The 19,054-nt window shown below is 48.1% G+C and overlaps 1 protein-coding gene across 5 annotated transcripts; it reads left to right on the top strand.

Moving 5' to 3' along the window:
* Nucleotides 1-590: 590 nt before the first annotated feature.
* CX3CR1 (C-X3-C motif chemokine receptor 1) lies at nt 591-17,998 on the top strand. 5 transcript variants are annotated; one of them, XR_002787148.2, is made up of 3 exons: nt 591-720; nt 15,893-17,022; nt 17,525-17,998. XR_002787148.2 is itself a non-coding variant. In XM_023554816.2 (3 exons), exon 3 carries the CDS (start codon nt 15,902-15,904, stop codon nt 16,970-16,972), a length of 1,071 nt encoding a protein of 356 aa, XP_023410584.1. In that variant the 5' UTR covers nt 668-720; nt 2,124-2,194; nt 15,893-15,901; the 3' UTR covers nt 16,973-17,998. The 5 variants fall into 5 exon arrangements, 4 of the variants coding, with proteins under 4 accessions (XP_023410583.1, XP_023410584.1, XP_064133590.1 ...); XM_023554816.2 differs by adding an exon at nt 2,124-2,194 and having other exon boundaries at nt 668-720; nt 15,893-17,998; XM_064277520.1 differs by adding an exon at nt 1,001-1,061 and having other exon boundaries at nt 705-720; nt 15,893-17,998.
* Nucleotides 17,999-19,054: the final 1,056 nt, after the last annotated feature.

Here is a 19,054-nt window from a genome sequence, read left to right as displayed (position 1 = left end):
TCCAGCTCCTCCAACATGCTGTCTCCTGGCTGGTGTGTACGGTGGGTACTCTTCCCTTCCCAGCTCACTCGGCTGTCGGGCCTGAGATTTAATTTTACCCTCCTTAGATGCTTATCTTTTTTTTAGATGCTGATGAGTCAGCTGCTGCTCTCATAGATGCTGGTGGAGACGTAAGGGGAGGAATAAACACTTACCAAGCATCTCCCCAGAGCCAGACACTCACTAGGTGCCCAGCAGAAGACCACAGTGACTACAACCAAGAGATGGCTGGGATGTGGGGGAGTGGGCCTAGAAGGAGTCACGGACCCACTTAGTAATGTGAGTGGAGGGTCTATCAAGTGCCAGGCCCGGTGCTAGGTCCTGGGTCTGGATGGACCAGAATTAGTGTTTGATCCTTTGCTTCTACCCCAGGGGGGATAAATAACACAGCCCCCAAATCATTGCTCCCCCAAATCCCCTCCTGGCCTGTCCCAGGCTGTGGTCCCCCAGTTTGTACATCCGGACCCTCCTACCATCAGCTGGCTTCTAGTGGGCATTTCTGAGCTGGCCTACAGCATATCTAGAGATAGTCTACCTCACAGGAAACCAGAGACTATTGGCCAACTCTACACATAAAGATTCTCTCAGAGCAAGGGAAAGGGAAGTGCTTGCCTCTGGTTGAGCCTGCGTGAGGACAGGCTGGTTAGCAAGTCTTGAGGTCTACTTCCCGGGCCACCCCAGGTAGGTGCGAGGGCTCAATTCTGCACCTGGGGGGAGCGGGGCGGGGGGGAGCAGGGCACCAGAGTCAGTGGTCCATGGCCAAAGCCAGGTAATGAGGCTGGTTTGCCTTAAACGAAAAACAGACAGACCGTTTTTCCTGAAGATGTTGCAGGCTAAGTACCCAAGGGGAGGTGAGGGAACGAGTAATGAGATCATTTGCGATGGTGGGGTACGGCCGGAGCACTAGGCTCTAGTCGTCACGTCTGAGGGATAAGGGGAAATGCTTGTGATTTGGCCTCAGCTGGAAAAAGCAAGACAAAATTGCATCTGGCTGATACTGCGGAGCTGTTGGAACTTTTAAGGTGAGAAATAATAGTATCGAAGTTATGTTTTAAAAAGAGTCTTTAGCTTTTAGAGACCCACGCTAGAAGTGGTTGTGGGTGAAGTTATACGACGCGTGGGTTTGTTTTTGATGATATGGATATGGAGTGGGAAGCAGAGGAAACGCTGCCGATTGTGGAAGCCAGGTGATGGGGACAGGGGGGTTCTCTATGCTTTCATTTGCTTCAAAATTTAATAACAAAAAGTTTTCTAAATGACATTTGATTTTTTTTTTTTTTTTTAACAATTACATAAAAATATGCATAAAGATTGGAGGGAAAAAAGCCGAAAGGTTTTAAAAGATTGATTCTGGGTGGTACGGTTGTGGATGGTTTTTTTTTTCCTCTCTCTTTTTTCCTATGCTTTTTTTTTTGGTGCCTTCTACATTTTTCATTCATGGAAGATCTATTCCGCCTACATTTTTAATAATGTGTGTAAGTTGCAATCACAATGAAAAGCGTTTAACTAATAGATCTCTGGCACAGCTTTGATATTCAATGTTGGCATATGACATCATATCACTGTGGGACACTCGGGCCCAGAAGGTTTGTATCGTTGGAAAACATGGTCTTCAGAAAGAAACAAAGAGGGGGTACGTGTTGTAGGGGCAAGACAGGCAGCTGTACGTTAACCCACAGCTGTCGACTCATAGCGACCCCACAGGACAGAGTAGAGCTGCCCATAGGGTCTCCAAGGCTGTGACCTTTATGGGAGCAGACTGCCACATCTTTCTCAACAGAGCAGCTGATGGGTTCAAACTGCCAAGCTCTGGACCTCTCGTTTAGCAGCCGAGCTCTTAACCACCACACCACCAGGTCTCCTTAGAGAAGCATTAGAGAGTGCGAACCAAGGACTGGCTGGAGGTTTTGCTTTCTCATGGTTTGACTTGTGTCTGAGATCACAGCCTAATGAAGCCCTACAGTATCTCCTCTGTGAGTTCACAGTTGAGCCCAGAGGAAAGCTAGGGGATTTTGGGTGCTTTTTTTTTTTTTTTGTGCTTTTTTTTTTTTTTTGCTTCTTCTTTTTTTAAAATACTTTTTCAGAGGGAAAACTTAACTAGAAAAAAAGAGAGAGAGAATGGCCCATGTGAAAAGCATGTAAGAAAACTTCCCAGGTGAGTCTTGCTTTCTCGGTCTGCTCGGAGGACCGGCCAGGGAGCGTCTGAGGACCTTGGGAGGGACCTGGCTTCCTGAGAGAAGGGCAGGTGGGAGCGGGCGCCCGGGCTGCTGAGCCTTGGGGACAGCTGGGTCATGGGTGGGTGGGGACAGTGACTGGGGCTTGCTGCTGCTGTTGGTCACTGTCGGGTTAATGCCAACCTGTGGCAGCAATCCCTTGTGTCTCAGAGTAGAGCTGCTCCGCACGGTTTTCAAGGCCGGCACCTTTTGGAAGCAGCTCACCAGGCCTTTATTCTGAGGCAGCTCTGGGTGGGGTCAGACAGCCAACCTTTCAGCTGGAAGCCCAGCACTTAACCATTTACTCCACCAGCGACTCCGACGTGGCTCAGGACTACGGAAAAGAGAGACAGGTTCAGGTAGCGCAGGGTGGATACAAGCCTCTCACCTTCCTCTCTGCGTGGCCTTATCTTCACGGGGCGATGCAGGGTGGGACTTAGGCCCGGCTCACATTCAGCCTGATTTCTCTTGGCTCTGGGCCGACTGGCTCTGACTCGCCTGCTGGGAAGGGAACCCTGCCCTGTGCCAGCCAGATGCCAGTCTCCGTCTAACCCACAGCCCAGCTCGCTGGGTGACAGCGCTGTCCCCTCTTCACAGGTGGCTTTGGGGTGAAGTCCTGGCTTTGCTGCTGGTGGCTGTGTCTGCCGCTTGACCTCACTGAAGCCTCTGTTTCCTGTTCTTATGGGGAGATTGGCCCTGAGTTGACAACTGTAGACACTGAGGGATGGTATTGTTGAGTATTTGTGAGGATCAGGGCCAAAGGATACAAAGTAACAAGCATAGTGCTTGGCCCCAGGGTTGGTGCTCAGAAACAACAGGTGCTATTATCATGGGGAAACTGAGGCTCAGGAAGTTGGGGTGCCCTTAGAACGCTGGCTGCTTTCGAGCGAGGTTGTGCTGGACCCAGGGTTGTGGCAAAGAGAGAAAAAATGTGTTACAGCTGACTCATCTCAGGACCCGCTCTCATACCCTCCCCCGCCCCACCCCAGCCCAGGAACCCCCACCCCGGCCCTGGGGGATTGTTGACGGGCAGCAACGCTCAGGTATGGTCCTCCCAAACCAGGGGACCTGACCTCAAAGAACCTCCCGTGTGGGACCTGGAACACCTGGCTGTCCCAACCCCTGACCCGGAAAAGACCCTCATCTACCCCTCTGTTAAGCCAGCACCTGTGACCGGCAGGCGAAGCAGTAGGGGAACGTCCACCACTCCACAGCGGATCACGGTCGTGTGAGGCAACGGAACCAGGGGCACGGGTCAGGTCTTAGCCGACTCCTCCAAGGAAGACTTGCTCAGGTTGCCAGCAGCCAAGTCCAGTGACTCTGAGGGGCTTTCTCTGTGTCCCTCCCTCTGTCCAGGAGGGGGTGAGGTTTTCAGCTGAATGTCCATCCTGCCTGCCCTCCTCGGGTGCTCAGAATACACTGGCCGCAGCTCATGGAGTTGTCCCGGCTTTCTGTCCCCAGCCGGAGCTTCAGCCGTCTGATCTTGTTTGGCCGAAGTGCAACGGCTGTGAACTTGCAAGTCTTGGTAGGGACCAGAGCCTGTATTACATCTCTTTAAATATCTCCCAAGGACGCTGGTGGTGCAGCAGTTAAGCATTGGCTACTAACTGAAAGGTTAGTAGTTCGAACCCACCCAGCAGCTCTGCAGAAGATAAGACCTGGTGATCTGCTCCCATAAATATTACAAACCCTACGGGGGCAGCTCTACTCTGTAACACGGGGGTCACCATGAGTCTAAATCAACCAGATGGCACCTAACAACAACAACAAAATAACTACCCAGGCCATCTTTGTTCTTCCATGAAATCTGTATTTATTGTGAAATAAAGCATACTCAGATAACACTGTCCAGGTTAACAATATGTTATAAACTAATCTCCCACAAAACCACCCTCCTGGCCAAGGTAAAGAACCTTGCCAGAACCCCAGGAGCCCCTGTGTCCTGTCTGACCACAGCCCCTCTATCCCCAGAAGTAACCACAATCCTGACTTCTATGGCCATTGCTTCCTTGCTTTCCCATGTAACTTTACTACTTAAATATGCACCCCTAAACAACCTGAAGGAGCCCTGGTGGCACAGCGGTTAAGAGTGCAGCTGCTGACCAAAAGGTTGGCACTTGGAATCCACCAGCCATTCCTTGGAAATCCTACGGGGCAGTTCTACTCTGTCCTATAGGGTCGCTGTGAGTTGGAATTGGCTCAATAGCAACGAGTTTGGTTTTTGGTTTTCATCACTATGTAAGGAGCCCTGGTGACACGGTGCTTAAGCACTCGGCTGCTAACCAAAAGGTCAGTGGTTTGAACCCACCAGCTGCTCCGCAGGTGAAAAGACCTGATGATTTGTTCGTAGAAAGATTACAGCCCTGGAAACCCCATGGGGCAGTTGTAATCCCTCCTAGAGGGTCACTAGGAGTCGGAATCGACTCAATGGCACACAACAACAAACAAGATGGTTTAGTTTTGCCTGTCTGGGATTTTCACATACCTGGATTCATACAGCAGGTCTGCTTTTCGGTCTGGCTTCTTCCCTGGACTTTGTGTTTTTTAAACACGGCCCTGTACCACAGGAACCAACATGTTAGGAGAAACTGTGCAGAGGGAGGGAGTAAATGGGAGCTCGCTGCACTTTCTGCACAATTTTTCTAAACCTAAAACTGCTCTAAAAAAGAAAAAAAAATCAAACCGTTGCCGTTGAGTCGATTCTGATTCTGAGTCATGGCGACCCCACGTGTTACAGAGTGGAACTGAGCTCTATAGGGTTTTCCTGGTTGTGATCTTTTCAGAAGCAGGTCAGCAGGCCTTTCTTCCATGAGGCTGCTGGGTGCGTTTGAACCACCAACCTCTTGGTTGGTTTTATGTCAAGCACAAAAGCCAACTAAAAATACAAATATACTCATGCCGTGGGAGACGTAAAACCCAAAGCCCATTGCTGTCAAGTCGGTCCTGACTCGCGCTGACGCCGTGTGTGACAGAGTAGGGCTGCTCCACAGGGCTTTCTCGGCCGTGATCTTTATGGACGCGCTGTGTGTGACAGAGTAGGGCTGCTCCATAGGGCTTTCTCGGCCGTGATCTTTATGGACGCGCTGTGTGTGACAGAGTAGAGCTGCTCCACAGGGCTTTCTCGGCCGTAATCTTTACGGACGTGCTGACCCCGTGTGTGACAGAGTAGGGCTGCTCCATAGGGCTTTCTCAGCCGTGATCTTTACGGACGTGCTGACCCCGTGTGTGACAGAGTAGGGCTGCTCCATAGGGCTTTCTTGGCCGTAATCTTTATGGAAGCGCTGTGTGTGACAGAGTAGAGCTGCTCCACAGGGCTTTCTTGGCCGTAATCTTTATGGAAGCAGATTGCCAGGTTTTTCTTCCATGATGCCACTTAAAAAAAAAAAAAAACCTGTTGCCATTGAGTCAATTTCAACTCATAGCGACCCTAAAGGACAGAGTAGAGCTGCCCTATAGGATTTCCAAGGAGTGCCCGGTGGATTTGAACTGCTGACCTTTTTTTTGGTTAGCAGCTGAACTTGTAAACACTACGCCACCAGGATTTCCAGGGTGCCGCGCTAGGTGGGTTCAAATCATCAACCTTTAGGTTAGTAGTCAGCTACAAAGTGTCTGTGCCAGCAAATTCTCCGGGCAACATTGCTCAAAGTAGCCCCAACCCAAAGCCACCCACGTGTCCATCGGCAGGAGAGCTTTTAGTTAGCTGTGGAACATCCACACAGTGGGGTCCTGTACAGCAGTGGGAATGAGCAAACTGCAGCCACACGCAGGGCACCGGTGAGATACTTCCAAGGTGTCAAGACGAATTTACAGACAAACGCAAAACCGGGACCTCTGTTCATGGCCAGGAGCATGGGCTTTGTGAAGAGACACGTCTGGGTTTAAATCCTGGCTCTGCAGCCCCCTTGGACAAGTTGCCTAAATTTCTGTGAGCCTCTTTTTGTTATTTGTACAATGGGAAAAACCATTTCTCCTGTGTGGGGCTGTGGAGAGAATTCAATGGGTTCTTGAGTACAGAGGTGACACTTAGGCACCCTGGAACGTTGGGAATTTCTGAGGTAACCTGAGACGCTGGAATGCTAAGAGGGTATTGGCATTCCCACAGGGGAAGGCTGAACTGGGAGTCAAGCGATTCTCTAGCTTCATTTGGTCTGGAGGAAAAAAAAATTTTAAATCCTCACAATTTTCTTGGCCTAGATTGGACCTCAAACTTTTACCCAAGGGCCTAGAGAGCCATGAACAGAGGAGGTAAAACACTAAGAGAAGGAAGACTCCACTTAGAAAACAGCAAGCAGTACACGAAGCTAAAAGAGAGGGGAAGGAGACAGAATCAGGATGTCGGAGAGAAGAAATAGATCTGAGCCACCAAAACGGGAAGGGAAGTAGAGAAAGGAGAAGCTGGTTGGAAAAAATGGGTAAAGATGAGCCAAAAAAGTGTAAAAAAGAAATGAGTAGGCCTGAGAAGAGGAAGCTGGATAGGATCTGAGCGGCGGAGAGCAGGTGACTTTATGTTCTTCTGGGGTACGCACGAAGCTCACACGCACCCAGGGCTCTGCTTCTATGTTCAGCTGAAGCTCTCCCAGATCAATGCCATTTAATAAAATCCTGACTGAATTGAACAGAGGGTGAGGAGGCCCGAGAAAAGACTGTCGCTGAGTGCCGTCAAGTAGAACTGCCCCAAAGGGTTTCCTAGGCTGAAATCTTTAGAGCACTTCACCTTGCTTTTTCCACACCAGAACGTACATTTCTGCCTTGTTTTTAATTTTAACGGATGCTTAGTAGTCCATTCGGAGCTCCTGGGTGGTGAAAACTTACACGTTCAGCTGCTAACCAAAAGGTTGGAGGTTCGAGTCCACCCAGAAGTACCTCAGAAGGAAGGCCTGGTAATTTACTCCCCAAAAGTCAACCACTGAAAACCCTGTGGAGCACAGTGCTACTCTGACACACACGGGTTCACCACGAGTCAGAACTGACTCAACAGCACCTGGCAGTATTCGTTATTTAGATATACCGTAGTTTAATTTGACCAGACACCATCTGATGGACATTCCTGTTATTTCCATCCTTCTCTTTTCAATTTAGCCGCAGCGACTATCGGTGAACACCAGAGCATGCGTGTGAGTGTGTCTCCAGGACAAATTCTCAAATAAGCAATTTAAATTTTACTTCATTCCTGTCGTCTCAGCAAACCTAGGATGCTGTTCTTGAGAGAAGGGAGCTGGCACATTTGCTGTCATGGATATTCTACCACTTTTGGGGACTCTGCTTTGCTCGATGTTCCTTGTGTCCTTGTCTCCTCTTCCCTGCCAGGCTTTGAGCCTCAAGACCAGGGCCGGTGCCTCTGTTCATCTTTGGGAAGAAACCTGCCTCTCCCACTTCTAGCTGTGTGATTAGCCAGCTCTTTACTCACTGTGCCTTGGTCTCCCCTTGTGCAAAACAGAGGTGTTGTGAAAACCAAGAGCAAGAGTGTCTCTAAAGCGACTAGCACAGTTCCCCAGAATCACACGGGAGCCTGTCTGGAGTTACGTCCTTCTCATCCCTTCCTGTGCAGCATCGTACAGAATGGCTCCCAGCAGGGAACCCAACAATGCTGGGTGAGCACCTTCAACGAGCATAAACCAAACCAAACCCGCTGCCGTCGGGCCGATTCCAACTCATAGCAATCCCGTGGGACAGAGTAGAACTGCCCTATATGATTTCCAGGGCTGCAGTCTTTAAGGAAGCAGACCACCAAATCTTTCTCCCGAAGAGCAGCTGATGGATTTGAACCGCCGACCTTTTGGTTAACAGCCAAGCACTATCAGGGCTCCATGAGGTGCATAGCACCGTGTCAGTACTCAGGCAGAGGAACTACCCGGGAGCTGAGTCAGCCTTGCGGTCTGCCCACCAGAGAGCTAGGATGAGGGCTGTTGAGTGTTGCTCAGTCCTCAGCTGAATGGACCTCCGTGTGTAAGCCCTGGATGGCATGCAGTGACTCCAGCCAGACTCATGCCCTCATGACCTGCCATTTTGCTCTCAATAAATAATGTGATCGATAATCACGCAAAATCATCCCACCATGTTGTTGTTGTTGTCAGGTGCCATCGAGTCAGTTCCAACAAATAGCAACCCTATGTACAGCAGAACAAAACGCTGACCAGTCCTCACAGCTGTTGCTGCGTGTGAACCCATTGTTGCAGTCACTGTGTCAGTCCATATGACTGAAGGTCTTCCTCTTTTTCGCTGACACTCTACTTTAGCAAGCGTGATGTCCTTCTCCAGGGACTGATTCTTCCTGATAACATGTCCAAAGTATGTGAGATGAAGTCTTGCCATTCTCACTTCTAAGGAGCATCTGACTATGCTTCTTCCAAGACAATCCTATTCGTTCTCCTGGCAGTCCATGGCATATTCAATATTCTTTGCCAACACCATAATTCAAACGCATCAATTCTTCTTCAGTCTTCCTTATTCATTGTCCAGTATTCACATTGCATATGAGACATTGAAAATACCATGGCTTGGGTCAGGTGTATCTTAGTCCTCAAAGTAACGTCTTTGCTTTTTAACACTTTAAAGAGGTCTTTCGCAGCAGATTTGCCCGTTGCACTAGGTCATTTGATTTCCTGACTTCTGCTTCCGTGGGCGTTGATTGGGGATTCAAGTAAAATGAGATCCTTGACAACTTCAATCTTTTTTCCATTTATCATGATGTTGCTTATTGCTCCAGTTGTGAGGATTTTTGTTGTCTTTATGTTGAGGTATAATTCATACTGAAGGGTGTAGTCTTTGATCTGCATCAGTAAGTGCTTCAAGTTCTCTTCGCTTTCAGCAAGCAAAGTTGTGTCATCTGCAGGTTGTTAATGAGTCTTCTTCCAATTCCATTGCAAGTTCTTCTTCGTACAGTCCAGCTTCTCGGGTTTTTTGCTCAGCATACAGATGGAATAAGTGTAATGAAATGATACAACCCTAACACGTACCTTTCCTGACTTTAAACCATGCAGTATCATCTTGATCTGTACAAACGACTGCCTCTTGGTCTATGTACAAATTCCTCATAAGCACAATTAAGCATTTTGGAATTCCCGTTCTTCCCAATGTTATCCATAATTTGTTATGATCCACACAATCAAATGTCTTTGTGTAGTCAATAAAACACAGGTAGACATCTTTCCGGTATTCTCTGCTTTCACCCAGGATCCACCTGACATCAGCAATGATATCCTTCGTTCCATGTGCTCTTCTGAATCCCTCTTGAATTTCTGGTAGTTCCCTGTTGATGTACTGCTACAACTATTTTTGAATGATCTTCAGCAAACTTTTACTTGGATGTGATATCAATGATATTGTTCAATAATGTCCACATTCTGTTGGATCACCTTTCTTTGGAATGGGCACAAATATGGATCTCTTCCAGTCAGTTGGCCAGGTAGCTGTCTTTCAAATTTCTTGGCATAGACAAGTGAGCGCTTCCAGCACTGCATCCATTTGTTGAAACATCTCAGTTGGTGTTCCGTCTGTTCCTGGAGCCTTGCTTTTTGCCAATGCTTTCAGTGCTGCTAGGACTTCTTCCTTCAGTACCATGGTTCTTGATCATATGCTACCTCTTGAAATGGTTTAACGTCAAACAATTCTTTTTGGTACAGTCAATCTGTGTATTCCTTCAATCTTCTTTTGATGCTTCCTGCATTGTTCAGTGTTTTGCCCATAGAATCCTTTAATATTGCAACACGAGGCTTGAATTTTTTCTTCAGTTCTTTCAGTTTGAGAAATGCTGAGTGTGTTGTCCCCTTTTGGTTTCCTCACTCCGGGTCTTTGCACATTTCATTATATTACTTTGTTTTCCCAAGCCACCCTTTGAATTCTTCTGTTCAGCTCTTTTACTTCATCATTTCTTCCATTCACCTTAGCTACCCTACGTTCAAGAGCAAGTTTCAGAGTCTCTTCTGACATTCATTTTGATATTTTCTTTTTTTCCTGTGTTTTTAATGACCTCCTGCTTTCTTTATGATGTCCTTGATGTCATTCCACAACGCATCTGGCCTTTGGTCATTAATGTTCAATGCATCAAATCTATTCTTGAGACAGTCTCTAAATTCAGGTGAGATATACTCAAGGTTGTAGTTTGGCTCTTGTGGACCTGTTTCGATTTTCTTCAGTTTCAACTTGAACTTGCATAGGAGCAATTGATGATCTGTTCCGCAGTTGGCCCCTGGCCTTATTCTGACTGATGATGTTGAGCTCCTCCATCATCTCTGTCCACAGATGTAGTTGATTTGATTCCTGTGTGCTCCATCTGGCGAGGTCCACATGTATAGTCAACATTTCTGTTGTTGAAGAAGGGTATTTGCAGTGAAGAAGTCATTGGTCTTGCAATATTCTGCCATGCAATCTCCAGGATCATTTCTACAGCCAAGGCCATATTTTCCAATTACTAATCCTTCTTCTTTGCTTCCAACTTTCACATTCCAATCACTAGTAATTATCAATGCATCTTGATTGAATGTTTGATCAATTTCAGGCTGCAGAAGTTAGAAAATATCTTCAATTTCTTCATCTTTGGCTGTAGTGATTGGTGCATAAATCTGAATAATGATCATATTAACTGGTCTTCCTTGAAGGCATATGGACACTATCATATCACTGACAGCATTGTACTTCAGCATAGATCTTGAAATGTTCTTTTTGATGATGAGTCTAACACCAATTCTCTTCTTTTTGTTATTCCTGGCATAGTAGACCATAAGATTGTCCAATTCAAAATGGCCAATACCGGTCCATTTCCGTTCATTAATGCCTAGGATATCTATCTTCAAGCATTGCATTTCACTTTTGACAACTTCCGATTTGCCTAGACTCATACTTCATACAGTCCACATACCAATTACTAATGGATGTTTGCAGCTGTTTCTTCTCATTTTGAGTCGTGCCACCTCAGCAAATGAAGGTCCCAGAAGCTTGACTCCATCCACGTCATTAAGGTCGACTCCGCCTTGAGGAGGCAGCTCTTCCCCAGTCATACCCTGAGTGCCTTCCAACCTGAGGGGCTCATCTTCAGACACTATGTCAGACAGTGTTCCGATGCGATTCATAAAGTTTTCACTGGCCAATTTTTTTAGAAGTAGATCACCGGGTCTTTTTTCCTAGTCTGCCTGAGTCTCAAAGCTCCGCTGAAACCTGTCCACCATGGATGACCCTGCTGGTCTTTGAAATACTGGTGGCATAGCTTCCAGCATCACAGCAACTCACAAGCCCCTACAGGACACACTGACAGACACGTGGTGGACTCCTTCCGCAGCATTACTGACAGCAGGACTTGCCTTTCAGGATTGCCGAGAGGACTGAATAGACAAGAATGTATGTGATGTGTTTGCAGTGAGGCTAGCAGCCTGTAAGAGCTCAGTAAACGGGGGCTTACCTCCAACTCCATGGAGCCCTGGTGGAACAGTGGTTAAAGCACTCAGCTGCTAACCAAAAGGTTGGCAGTTCGAACCCACCAATCGCTCTGTGGGAGAAAAGACCTGATGGTCTGCTCCCATAAAGATTACAGCCTAAGAAACCCTAAGTGGCAGTTCTACTCTGTCCTCCAGGGTCACTATGAGTCAGAATTGACTCAGTGGTAATGGGTAACCCCTAACTCAAAAAAAAAAAACAAAACAGTTTTTTTTTTTAATTTTAGCGGAGAAAAAAACCAGCTTTTTTTTTTATTATTATTTACTTTTATTGAGCTTCAAGTGAACGTTTACAAATCAAGTCAAACTGTCACATATAAGTTTATATACACCTTACTCCGTACTCCCACTTGCTCTCCCCCTGAGTCAGCCCTTCCAGTCTCTCCTTTCGTGACAATTTTGCCAGCTTCCAACTCTCTCTATCCTCCCTTCCCCCCTCCAGACAGGAGATGCCAACACAGTCTCAAGTGTCCACCTGATACAAATAGCTCACTCTTCATCAGCATCTCTCTCCTACTCACTGTCCAGTCCCTTTCATGTCTGATGAGTTGTCTTCGGGAATGATTCCTGTCCTGGGCCAACAGAAGGTTTGGGGACCATGACCGCCGGGATTCCTCTAGTCTCAGTCAGACCATTAAGTCTGGTCTTTTTATGAGAATTTGGGGTCTGCATCCCACTGATCTCCTGCTCCCTCAGGGGTTCTCTGTTGTGCTCCCTGTCAGGGCAGTCATCGATCGTGGCCGGGCACCAACTAGTTCTTCTGGTCTCAGGATGATGTAAGTCTCTGGTTCATGTGGCCGTTTCTGTCTCTTGGGCTCTTAGTTGTCGTGTGACCTTGGTGTTCTTCATTCTCCTTTGATCCAGGTGGGTTGAGACCAATTGATGCATCTTAGATGGTCGCTTGTTAGCATTTAAGACCCCAGACACCACTTTTCAAAGTGGGATGCAGAATGTTTTCATAATAGAATTATTTTGCCAATTGATTTAGAAGTCCCCTTAAACCATGGTCCCCAAACCCCCGCCCTTGCAGTTTATCCCGGAAACTTCTTTGCTTTTGGTCCAGTCCAGGTGAGCTGACCTTCCATGTATTGAGTGTTGTCCTTCCCTTCACCTAAAGCAGTTCTTATCTACTAATTAATCAGTAAAAAGTCCTCTCCCACCCTCCCTCCCTCCCCGCCTCGTAACCACAAAAGTATGTGTTCTTCTCAGTTTATACTATTTCTCAAGATCTTATAATAGTGGTCTTATACAATATTTGTCCTTTTGCCTCTGACTAATTTCGCTCAGCATAATGCCTTCCAGGTTCCTCCATGTTATGAAATGTTTCACAGATTCGTCACTGTTCTTTATCGATGCGAAGTATTCCATTGTGTGAATATACCACAACTTATTTATCCATTCATCCATTGATGGACACCTTGGTTGCTTCCAGCTTTTTGCTATTGTAAACAGAGCTGCAATAAACATGGGTGTGCATATATCTGAAAAACCAGCTTTTTAAGGACCAAACTTCTGTGATGCCCACAGGCAGCCTGGGTGATTCCAAAGTTCCAAGGCACTCCTAGTTCCTCACCTAATGCAGGAGAGGGAATCAGCATTTGTTAAGTCCCTGCTGTATGCAGCACACTGTGCCAGCTGCTCCTCACAGCAGGGTTCTGGGTGATGTGAGAATCCCTACTTTGCAGCTGAGGGAAGTCAGGCTCACGGGTTCCAGCACTTGTCTGAGGTCACAGGGCCAGAGAGGACAGACCTGAGAGCCAAGTCCGCGGCCCACACCCTCTCTGCCCACCTCGCTGCTCTCCCTCTCAGTGGCCCAGGCACACTCGCCTGAAGATCTTAGGGCGTTCTTACGTGTAAGGCACAATGCCTAGCATGAAATCAAACTCAAGTCGTGTAGATTTGCCAAAATCAAATCAGTTCAAAAATATGACATTCCTGGGCGGAAGGAACAGCCAAGGGCATGAATAAATGCAGAATGTTCTTGTTGACTTTGGGAGGAGGGAGAAGGCGGCCAGCCTCCAAGCACCTAAGTCCCCAACTTAGAACCATGGAGAACTTGACTGCTTTCCACAGCAGCATGTCGGGAAGATGAAGCCTCTGCCGCAAGCTGCACGCACCAATTGATAGTCCCCCTCTTCCCCACCTATCGGCCAGCTCGGGCCACGTGAAACTGGCCTTCTTGTAGCTCAGAGGTGGTTGAATATCAGTCAGTTCAACTTAAATATTGCTGATTGAGGTCAGAGCACAAGGTTCCTCTCTGTGAATAAAGGACACTCCAGCCTAGAACAAAGACAGCGTACAATTTCCCTGGGGTTGAGAACTCCACCGCAGCCTCAGTCGGCCCAGGCTGGAGAGCCTGGACCAGTGGATCCAGAAGGAGCAGCGTTAAGAAGCAGAGATGGCCCCGTACATAAAGCAGAGGTGGGCGTGGGCCGGAAGCTAAGCTCTGGGCGGGTGGGACACTCAGGCTACTCTGCAGAGGCCCTAATTCGCACCCCGTCTCAGCAGGGCGTGAGAATGTCCTTGTTTAAGAAGTGTAAGCTTTGACTTTAGTTGTGGGGAGGAAGGCAGTGCCCACTCTGAACACGCTCGGAGTTTCTGAGGCCCTGTCACAAGGGTGTCACTTGTGGTGTCACAAGGAAGAGGACCGGAGGTCTGCCCTGTAGCCCCCGGGGTAAATGAGCAACCAGTCCAGGCTGGGAAGAGAAGGAGAATGGGACGGTTTTTACTTCCCCACCTGTGTGGAAATATCTTCTCATTCAATTTCTGCTCAGAAAGACACAGGAGGGCAGAATGGTGAGAAAGCCAAAGTGAAGTGCATCGCTGGTAATTCCTGAGTTAATTAGCCACCCACCACCCAGCCCAGCAGACTAACTGAGCACGGTCTCCATCTTGGCTCCGTCAGCCCCGCATGACGGCCCCCGGTTTGCCTGGGACTGAGCCATTTCCAGGCCGCTAGCAGCACGAGCAGCTTGTGATCTGCTGCTTCCTTCCCCACGGAAGGAAGGCCTGGTGGTCTGCTTCCATAAGCAAGGAGACCCGATGGGACAGGTCTACTCTGGAACACATGGGGTCACCAAGAGTTGAAGCTGACTTGACCGCGACAGGTTTGAGGGCTTTCAGGTATGTGAGACTTTCAACGCAAAAGCCAGGAAAGTCCTGGGCAAAGCGGGACAGATTAGTCACCTTATGCCGTCCACACCTGTCTGACTTCTGCTAAGGATGTGTTCCAAGAGAAGAAGAAACAGGCCTCAGACATCAGAGGAGGGCTTCTGGGTGTCCGTCTGCTGAGGGCTCGGGGTGAGTGTGTGAGACGCCTCTCCAGTGAGGGCCGGAGGGTGGAGGGGGGAAGCAGAGAGAGCTGGAGAATGGCCTGGGGGAATTTGTACTAAAATGTAAATTAGGGCTGCAGCCCACACCCCAGCTCCTGGTTCCCTCCCTGTATCCACAGGCTGGTCAAGCTGGCTTTGGAGAAGACTTTTTTTTTTTGGATAATATTTTATTGTGTTTTTGGTGAAAGTTTACACAACAAATTAGGTTCCCTTTTAATAATTTGTGTACATATTCTTCAGTGACATTGGTTACATTTCTCACAATGTGTCAGCATTCTCATTATTTCCACTCCAGTTGTTCTGTTTCCATTAATCTAGCTTCCCCGTCCCCCCTCACCCCTTACCTTCTTGGGAAGACTTTTGAAAGTCAAAGAAGAAAAGATGCAATTCAAGCTTCACAAGGCCCAGATTCACGTGCAAGCTGAGCCACTCACTGTGTGGCTTTGGGCAAGTCACTGAGCCTCTCGGGGTCCTGGTCTCCTCGTCTGTCTGATAAGTCTGTTAGGCCCCCATCGTAAGATGGTGTGGGGATTAAACAAACGGTGTGCGTGAAGCTGGGAAAAGTATTGGTTGGGCTGTTGTCAGTTGCCGTCAAGTCGATTCCGACTCCTGGTGGCCCATGTGTTACAGAGTAGAGCTGCCCCATAGGTTTCCCTTGGCTGTAATCCTAATGGAAGCAGATTGCCAGGTCTTTCTTCTGAGGTTCCACTGGGTGGGCTCCAGCTGCCAACCTTCAGGGTAGAGTCGAGGGCAAACTGTCTGCACCGTACTCAGCCAAGATGTATTTTTCTCCTCTTGCCTGTCTGTATGGGGCCAGACAGACTCCCAGAGGTGTCCCTCTGAGAACTGATGCCATTACTTGTTTTCCTTTCTGCCTCAGGATCTCACCATGTCCACCCCCTTCACTAACTCATATACTGAAGACCACGTGTACGATGAGGGGGCTGAAGCCTGTCAAGAGGGGGACATCGTGGACTTCGGGACTGTCTTCCTGCCTATATTCTACTCATGTGTCTTTGCCTTTGGCCTGGTGGGAAATTTGCTGGTGGTGTTTGTCCTTACCAACAGCCAGAAGCCCAAGAGCATCACGGACATTTATCTCCTGAACCTGGCCTTCTCCGACCTGCTGTTTGTAGCCACCCTGCCCTTCTGGATTCACTATGTGATAAGTGACCAAGGCTTCAGCAATGCCGTATGCAAACTTATCACGGCCTTCTTCTTCATCGGGTTCTTTGGAGGTATCTTCTTCATCACCATCATCAGCATTGACAGGTACCTGGCCGTCGTCCTGGCTACCCACTCCATGAGAAACCGGACAGTGCAGCATGGCGTCACCATCAGCCTCAGCGTCTGGGCAGTGGCCATTCTGGTGGCAGCACCCCAGTTTATGTTCACAAAGCAGAACGGAAGCGAATGCCTCGGCGACTACCCCGAGATCCTCCAGGAAGTCTGGCCCGTGCTCCAGAACGTGGGAGCAAACCTCCTGGGCTTCCTGCTGCCCCTGCTCACCATGAGCTACTGCTACCTCAGGATCATCTGGACACTGTTTTCCTGCAAGAACCACAAGAAATCTAAGGCCATTAAACTCATCTTCCTGGTGGTCATCATGTTTTTCCTCTTCTGGACGCCCTACAACGTCATGATTTTCCTGGAGACGCTCAAAGCCTTCCACTTCTTCCCCAGCTGCGACGTGAAGAAGAAGCTGAGGTTGGCCCTCAGTGTGACCGAGACGATTGCGTTTAGCCACTGCTGCCTCAATCCCCTGATCTATGTGTTTGCTGGACAGAAGTTCAGAAGGCACCTTTACCACCTGTACAGGAAGTACCTGGCTATTCTGTGTCGTCATCCGGTCGAAGTCAGTTTCTATCCCTCGGAATCTCAAAGAAGCCGGCGGGAAAGTGTTCTGAGCAGCAATTTCACTGAGTGTACAAGTCATGGCGATGTCTCCATCCTTCTCTGAAGGAAATCCCAAAGCCGTGTTCCTACAGAGAGCCTGACAGAATGATGAAGGCAGGTTTTGTTTGTTTGTGTTTTACGTGCAAGAAATGATGAATCAATGCCCAAAAAAATCAACCCTAGGATGCTTTTAGAGCCCTGATGGAACAGTGATTAAGAGCTCAGCTGCTAACCAAAAGGTTGGCAGTTCAAATCCACCAGTCACTCCTTGGAAACCCTATGGGGCAGTTCTGTTCTGTCCGACAGGGTCACTATACAGTCGCAATGAGTCGGAATTAACTCAACAGCAACGGATTTGGTTTTTGGAATATTTGAGGATAGTGCTCAAAATTCGAATGATAAAGGGTAGGCGTGTCTCTTAATACAAATGTCAGGGATTTTTTGTCTACAAGTGACAAAAATTCAACACAGACCCGTTTAGCTAAAAAGGGGGTGGTGAGTATTGTTGACATTGTGGAATGGGCGAGGGAGTGGCTGACCCTCAGAGTGGCTGGAAACTAGGGCTCAAGTCCAGCTAGAATTTCCTCTCTCTAACTCTCAAATCTCTGTGAATTAGATTTTCCAGATCACATATCACAGCTTTGTCATCAAAGAGGGACTGAGAATTTCAAATTCTTATGGACCCCAGACATCCTGGAGCTGAAGATTGGATGAACCTCTGAAACTATTGTCCTGAGATAATCTTTAAACCTTAAACCAAAAATATCCCCTGAAGTCTTCTTAAAACTAAATAACAGTTTAGCTTAAATATTAAAGAACATTTGCCTTGATCATTGTGCTCTTTTAAGAACTATCTATATGGAATTAAATTGACAACAGCAACTCGAAAGTTTAGATAAGAACCTTAGTGGGCAGTGAATTTATGTTAATGGAGAGGAAAAATTCAGAAAAGGAAGGTGAGAATGGTTACACAACTTGAAGAATGTAATCAGTGTTACTGAACATTACACAAGAAACTGTTGAATTGGTGTATGCTTTGCTGTGTGTATTCCCAACAACCACAAAATAAATAAAAGTTTAAAAAAAATAAGAAGGACTGAGATCCATCCATCTCTCGTCCCAAGGTGAAAATTCCCAAACTTGGCTCTGATTGACCAAGTTTGTTTCAGGTGCCCATCCCTGGACCAGGCAGTGGTACCCCCAGACAACATGTATATAAGATGGCAGCTGCCATTCCATTCTCACAGTTAGAGATGGAAGGAGACATGTTTCCAAGAAGCTGGAGGGGTACGTGCTACTCTGAACAGAGAGTAAGAGCTATCCACCAACCTTACCGTGTCCTCGGCCCCAGTCTCTCCCCTGACCACACCAGCCTGCACACACTGCCAGCCCGATCTTCATTAAACCCTGTTTTATCAAGTTCCCAAACCAACAAGGGTTCCTCACCACCTACTGCATCAAGTCCAAACTCAAAAGCTTGGGCTCTGAGACCCTCCATCGTGTGGCCCTACCAGCGGGTTCCCACCACTTCCCTATTCCCAAAGGACTCCACCCACTCTCTCACCCAGGTCTCTTCCAGACAGCCCTTGTGTGTCCACCTGCTCCCAGACCCAAGGGGAGAAACAGAACCCTGGCCAAAAGTGGGAAAGGCTGGATTCCAGTCCCGTCTCTGTCACTTGCCCACTGGGTAGCTTGGGGTCAAATGAGCTTCAGACTTCCTTACCTGTAGATGGGATAATGGTACTTCTCACATAGGGAGCATCTCATCCAGCCTGAGGAGCCATCTACCCACTCTTACAGGCCCCAACCCTCCCGTCTGTTCCCAGAACGCAGCTTTTCCCCGCCGGCACTGTGGCACCCTGCCTAAGGGACAGTGCTGGCAGAGCTTGGAGGTGCCTGCAGGCTCTGTGTTATCCTACATGATGCAGCCTAGGCACAGAGGGAGCTGGTTTCTGCAGTGCCCGTCAATGACCACTCCAGATCTGCAGACTGACGGCCCCACCCTCCCAGACTGCCAAGCCCCCACCCATCTCGAGACAGCCCCCCACATTCATGCCTCCACCCACCTGGAGGGCCTGGTCCACGGGATCCACTTTCTTTCTTCAGTAAGCATTTGTGTTGGTCTAAAACTTTAAAAAAGCTTGAA

The sequence above is a fragment of the Loxodonta africana genome, chromosome 27 (assembly GCF_030014295.1).
Source record: "Loxodonta africana isolate mLoxAfr1 chromosome 27, mLoxAfr1.hap2, whole genome shotgun sequence".
Classification (NCBI taxonomy): Eukaryota; Metazoa; Chordata; class Mammalia; order Proboscidea; family Elephantidae; genus Loxodonta; species Loxodonta africana.
Note: the sequence above shows the minus strand (reverse complement) of the source record. Positions and strands in the feature narration are given on the sequence as shown.

Coding starts and splice junctions, on each gene's coding strand:
- CX3CR1 (XM_023554815.2), top strand. CDS start 15,902: ATGTCCACCCCCTTCACTAACTCATATACTGAAGACCACGTGTACGAT.